Source organism: Dendrobates tinctorius, unplaced genomic scaffold (genome assembly GCF_039654945.1).
Source record: "Dendrobates tinctorius isolate UK_male_01 unplaced genomic scaffold, ASM3965494v1 ptg000032l, whole genome shotgun sequence".
In the NCBI taxonomy this organism is placed as follows: Eukaryota; Metazoa; Chordata; class Amphibia; order Anura; family Dendrobatidae; genus Dendrobates; species Dendrobates tinctorius.
Genome location: NW_027361700.1, coordinates 16366973 through 16373707, shown reverse-complemented (window position 1 = coordinate 16373707; position 6735 = coordinate 16366973). Strand labels below are relative to the sequence as shown.

Here is a 6735-nt window from a genome sequence, read left to right as displayed (position 1 = left end):
AGTTAACAAAAGCTTCTTGTCGGAATGAGGTAAATCTGTGTGGATAATGGCACTTAGATGGTTTACTGGTATATCTGTCTCATACTGGGACGGACAGAGGGCTATCTGCAGCACGACGTCTGCCATTGGGTGGGGACACCACAGCTCAGAGTGGATTGCAACCACTTCTTTCTGCACTTCTTTATAGTCACTGAGTAGATTAGACTGTCACCCATCTGCCATAGCAAGGAGGCAGTACACAAGGTGTACCCTCCAACCATGGGCTGCAGGGCCAGTCAGTCTGATAGCTCTAAAACCAGAGGCTGAGTGTGGAAATAAGTTGTCTGGCTTGGACAACCTCAGTTTGGTAGAAGGGTCACGTGATCAGACGATTAAATGGTTAATCTGTGTTGGGACTGGTCAGCAAGTGTCCAAAGCATTGAACAGACCCTGATGACATAAGTGTGCTAACCTGGCAGAACACAGACATGCTGTTTTCCCCGGATTAAGGCTGGTTTCACACGTCTTACATTCATGGCCTGAGTAAGGACCACAAAGTCTGGACCGGCTGTGTTTTTATTTACAGGAACTAAACATCCGCCTAAGCATATATGAAGCATGATGAGTACCATTCAGGAGTCACATGGCAGCTCATACATGGTGGTTTGTACTCAGACCATAAATTTTGGATATGTGAAAAATGACCCGTTATTCAGCCGGTGGGCAGTTATTTCTGTCATCTATAGCTACAGTTGTGACCAAAAGTATTGACACCCCTGCAATTTTGTCAGATAATACTCAGTTTCTTCCTGTAAATGATTGCAATCACAAATTCTTTGGTATTATTATCTTCATTTAATTTGTCTTAAATGAAAAAACACAAAAGAGAATGAAGCAAAAAGCAAAATATTGATCATTTCACACAAAACTCCAAAAATGGGCCAGACAAAAGTATTGGCACCCTCAGCCTAATACTTGGTTGCACAACCTTTAGCCAAAATAACTGCGACCATCCGCTTCCGGTAACCATCAATGAGTTTCTTACAATGCTCTGCTGGAATTTTAGACCATTCTTATTTGGCAAACTGCTCCAGGTCCCTGATATTAGAAGGGTGCCTTCTCCAAACTGCCATTTTTAGATCTCTCCACAGGTGTTCTATGGGATTCAGGTCTGGACTCATTGCTGGCCACCTTAGAAGTCTCCAGTGCTTTCTCTCAAACCATTTTCTAGTGCTTTTTGAAGTGTGTTTTGGGTCATTGTCCTGCTGGATGACCCATGACCTCTGAGGGAGACCCAGCTTTCTCACACTGGGCCCTACATTATGCTGCAAAATGTGTTGGTAGTCTTCAGACTTCATAATGCCATGCGGTCAAGCAGTCCAGTGCCAGAGGCAGTAAAGCAACCCCAAAACATCAGGGAACCACCGCCATATTTGACTCTAGGGACCGTGTTTCTTTCTCTTTGAATACCTCTTTTTTTCTCCTGTAAACTCTATGTTGATGCCTTTGCCCAAAAGGCTCTACTTTTGTCTCATCTGACCAGAGAACATTCTTCCAAAACGTTTTAGGCTTTTTCAGGTAAGTTTTGGCAAACTCCAGCCTGGCTTTTTTATGTCTCGGGGTAAGAAGTGGGGTCTTCCTGGGTCTCCTACCATACAGTCCCTTTTCATTCAGACGCCGACGGATAGTACGGGTTGACACTGTTGTACCCTCGGACTGCAGGGCAGCTTGAACTTGTTTGGATGTTAGTCGAGGTTCTTTATCCAACATCCGCACAATCTTGCGTTGAAATCTCGTCAATTTTTCTTTTCCGTCCAAATCTAGGGAGGTTAGCCACAGTGCCATGGGCTTTAAATTTCTTGATGACACTGCGCACGGTAGACACAGGAACATTCAGGTCTTTATGGACTTGTAGCCTTGAGATTGCTCATGCTTCCTCACAATTTGGTTTCTCAAGTCCTCAGACATTTCTTTGGTCTTCTTTCTTTTCTCCATGCTCAATGTGGTACACACAAGGACACAGGTTGAGTCAACTTTAATCCATGTCAACTGGCTGCAAGTGTGATTTAGTTATTGTCAACACCTGTTAGGTGCCACAGGTAAGTTACAGGTGCTGTTAATTACACAAATTAGAGAAGCATCACATGATTTTTTGAACAGTGCCAATACTTTTGGCCACCCTCTTTTTTATGTTTGGTGTGGAATTATATCCAATTTGGCTTTAGAACAATTCTTTTTGTGTTTTTTTCATTTAAGACAAATTAAATGAAGATAATAATAACAAAGAATTTGTGTTTGCAATAACTTTCAGGAAGAAACTGAGTATCATCTGACAAAATTGCAGGGGTGTCAATACGTTTGGCCACAACTGTATCCCTTAGCTCATGTAGTAACACACTTCCCATAGTACTGACTAAAGTGGTGCATTGGTGCACAGCGTAAGAGCAGACTTATAGTGGGGAAAAGTGTGAGTTTATACAAAAGAGAAGTCTTAGGAGAAAACAAATAAAGCTAGACACTTATAACAGGCCCCTCAGCCTCTGTCCACTCCTCAGCAGCCCCTCCTAGGACCAATACAGCAAAGCTAGCTCAGGTCAATAGATGCATGCTTGTTACAGGATGGATGCAGTTTCCTTCTTTTACATTTTAAACCTTATGATAAGAAAAATTGGATTTGTTGCAGAAACTTCTGTGAAAATTAACTCCTGCTTATCTAAACGTGGTTGTCTCAGATTCATATAAAGGGGGTCATAAACCAATATTTTGGCAATTAATCTGATGTGTGAATATATTGTGAAGGGGAACCTGACATCAGATTTATGCTGCCTGATCCACTGGCAGTAGGAATCAGACAATGGTCACACAATTTCAGCCGGTTATGTTTTACTCTGAAATCCTCTCCACTGAGAATCCTCCACATTGCTCCTAACAGGCCGTGGTCAAGGTCTGGGAGGTCTAAACCGTTGGCCGTCTTGTAAAGTGAGGCACATTTACCAGAACACGTGGAAAGATCAATAACATTTTCATCCGTGCAACTAAGGAATGCCACGGTGTTTTATATACTCTAGTTTGAAAAGCTGGCGGGGATGACTATGTGTCTACCTTGACTAGTCGGAGGTGGTCTCCTGCCGTGGTTCGGTCAGTATGAATCTGATGACTGGTTCCCTTTAAGGTAGCTCAGATACTGTTTCCAGTGGAAAAATTAAACGTCAGCTAGCTGGTCTGCAAAAAGACAGTACATCAAGTAGTATACGGTGTGCATAGTAATGTATACATACTTGTATCATGTAAGTGCATATAGTATGTATTATTTTACATACATACAACAGATGACCACAAATTAAGAAACTGTACAGTAAAATTCCTTACATCTATAACTCCAAGATAATCCAAAATTGCACAATGAGTCAGGCTAAAGCCATAAAAGCCTACAGCCATGTCACAAGCACGCTGGTCCATCAGATGCTGAAATAATGAAATTTTACTGTACACTATATATACTACTCACAGTGTACTTTACATCTATACAGACCAATATACATGCACTCATGTATTGTACACATGCCCCGGTTCAACTTCAGCAGGAAAAGGGTTAATGATGTAAAAAAATGGATTAAGGCACCATAGTTTGAATCTGTATTTGGGAAACGTGTTGCAGCAGTCTGCTAGGAGATGCATTGTAGAAGTGTGGTGACTCCATGTGTGCACCCTCCTATGTAGACACTAGTCATGAACGGCTGGTGGTGGCTCACATTTCTGTAGGGGGGAACTTACTCACTTTCCAAACATCATTAGGTCCTGCAAAGTGTCTTCCTGTATCTTTTCTGTGGCTGCAATTGTGAGAGAAGATGGCACCAGACAAGAACAAAAAAAGGACAAAATGTAAAAAAGGAAAAAAAAATATCCATTTTCTCCCACCGCAAATAGGTGAAACCATGGGGGAAAAAGTTTGTATGTTTAAAATGTGAAGCGAGACCACCACATGGCATTCATGGTAACGGCGGAGTGTTTACAGATAATGGCGGAGTCCTGGAAGAGAAGGATTCTGGGATTTGGACCCTTTGTTAGCTACAGGTTCTTGAACTGCTGGGGTTTTGGCTTTCTGAGATTCGAGGCTACTCAGTCCTGAGTCCCTTGACTCCGCCCAGGCACCTCCACTTAAGCGGGGACTGGGTTCAGAAGCGGATGTTGCTCCAAGAACTGGCTCTTTCCAGTCATTGAAATTAAGGTCAGTAAGCTGCCCGGGGAGCACCACAGTGTGTCGTCGCCAAGCACTTTTCCTACGTCGGGTTTCTGGAGATCCAGGTTTCCGCATTGCTGCCATACAAAGATCATCTGCTGCTGGTCTAATGCGCTGAGGTGTGCGAGGGTGTGAGGACACTGGATCCTCAGAGCCTTCAAGTTTACCCTTACCAAATTTCTTCCGCGCTAGTGTATCTCCAGGAATTAGCCTTTGAGAAGTGAAAGAATCTTGTGAGCGTGGTCGCTCCGTCTCTCTTCCTCCCCCAACCTCTGTGTCAGTTTCCATGTGGCTGAACTCACTGCGTTCATCATCAGCGTCATCACCACCACGAACACTGGAGGCTGGCTCTGAGCACAGTGTAGAGAGAGTGGAGTACCCCGACACAATGGAACGGGCATCGGCAGGGATCCTTCCTTCAACAGGGGCTGGCCACCTGCTTTCAGAGGTTTTAGTTTGTGCGTCAATGTCCCTTTCATCCATCAACTTTCGTTCTTGTGACTTTGAACACAACGATTCTTGGGGTTCTTCAGCCTTTTCTTGCTTTTCTATGATCTCCACCTCCTGCTCAGGCTGCCCTAACCGTGCTACCTCATGCTCAGAGTCGTCTTCCTCTGTGCTGCTCCCGAAGCGCTTCTCATCTCTTCGCTTCCTGCGCTTGCGGTTCACTGCTGAAATGAAGGGAATGGACAGGATATCACGGGCATATAACTCCTTTCGAGATGCCTTTAAGAAAAAGAAAATGCAAAATATTTATCCATATTGCTTTATTAGTATCTTAAAAAGGAAGAATCTACAATAGAGCAAATGGGAATAAAATTGATGCTCATTTCTGACAGGTCAGCGCTTACAGGGAACTACAATGTTAAAACTCAAAGGGGTTTTCCAAGACTACAAAACTGGTGGCATTTTCGTAAGATAAATCATCAATATAAGTGTGGTCCAACCATAATCACACAGGAATAACTCTTCCCAGGCTATGATTACTTGAGATGGACCTACAGAAGAAGCAAGGAGTAGTAGCTTTCATAGAAATTAATGGGAGTTCCGAAAACAGCATGGCACAGCCGTTCCCGTAGCTCCACCTCCAGTGGTCGGAGTTATTTCTGTTTCAGCCATGGAAATGCTGTGTTCATCATATGTATAAAGGTGAATCTTTTTTCCCTGCATCCTTTTCTCCTAGCAGTTGTGTTACCAGTGTGCTATGATTCATTTATTGTGACCCATACTTTCGGTAAAAGACTTGAGGAAGCACAGCCTTCTTCACGGTGTAAAAGTAGGGAACAAATTCATACCTTTTTGACAGAACTTTTTCTTTGAAGTGGTTGTTCAGAGCCGCTCGCTTCCATATTGCAGGTTAGTAACACCTATGATGTTACAATCCCACAAGACTGCCAAGAAGTGTCCATAATCAGCAGATATCTTGCACGCATCCCGTTTACTACACTGGGACACGGGCATGATACTTACCAATTGTGGACGTGTCTTGGCAGGTGTGCGGGGTCATAATGTCATCAGCACGTCTAAATGTGTAACTGAGAGGCACTGATTAACCCATTAACTTTCTTCCTTGTAAAATTATTAGTTTGTCTACTATATGAACGGCAGGTTACTACTTTCTATCGGGGCTCAGTCCACATTTCTAGGCCTAGGAGCTGAGAATTTCAGTGTTTCTTACCTTTGCTTTGGCTGAATCACTATTCGTTGAATCTAAAGTGAAAACAGACAAAAGTGAACTGAGAATGAAGTATTAATGAAGCTCGGGCCTCACATCACATATATCACAGAGCTCGGGATTAGTCCGGTCTTTTACCTCCACTTCCTCTACACCTTTTACTTGGACACATATAGAGCACAAATGGGCCACCAATAACCCACAAACATATGGTTAACACACAGTACATGATGGACACAACACCAAGAGTGCAGCCTTTGTCATCAGTTACAAGAGTGTTCTTATAGTCTCCTTATTCTCTTTTATTTCCCAATTTCTGTATTTGAAAGAATGAAGCGTTACTTTAGAAGTAAAACCTATTTTGCCTCCAGGCTAGAACCATTACTACACTAGATGTGGACCGATCCCATCATTTGATCTAAGCCTCATCCATCACTAGCTGGTACTAAAGGAGCCATTGGCATTGCACATCTCAATCAGATACTAAATGACATGGTAATTGTAAGGGAATAAAAAAAAGAAGTGTGAACTGGCTAAAAGATGAGAGAAAGCCGTCACTAATAGAAATAAATGCTTCCTTCATCCCTGCACACAACACATAAGACTACACACAAGGGAACATTGCAGGCCCCTCCAGCACAGCAGAGAAAAATGGCAGAACACACAATGGAATGAAGGAAATGTCAACATACAGAAAAGTGTGAGAAGAGAAATGCTCAAAAAGTGTTGAGAGAATGTCACACTTCTGCTTTATCTGTAGCATGTGTAAAGGATTTATTGATTTTAACAAATCTGAAGAGGTAGTCAGCAAAAGCTTGCTATTACGGCAATCCCCAGCAGA

The 6735-nt window shown here is 42.9% G+C and overlaps 1 protein-coding gene across 1 annotated transcript in view; it reads right to left on the bottom strand.

Moving 5' to 3' along the window:
- Nucleotides 1-1469: 1469 nt before the first annotated feature.
- Nucleotides 1470-6735, bottom strand: part of ARHGAP23 (Rho GTPase activating protein 23) — a 120248-nt gene continuing 114982 nt past the window's right edge. The window contains exons 23-24 of the mRNA XM_073572487.1: nt 5898-5929; nt 1470-4945 (exon numbers count right to left, since the gene is read on the bottom strand). Of these exons, the coding sequence (XP_073428588.1) occupies nt 3989-4945; nt 5898-5929 (989 nt within the window). The 3' untranslated portion in view covers nt 1470-3988. The remainder of the gene's footprint in view (nt 4946-5897; nt 5930-6735) is intronic.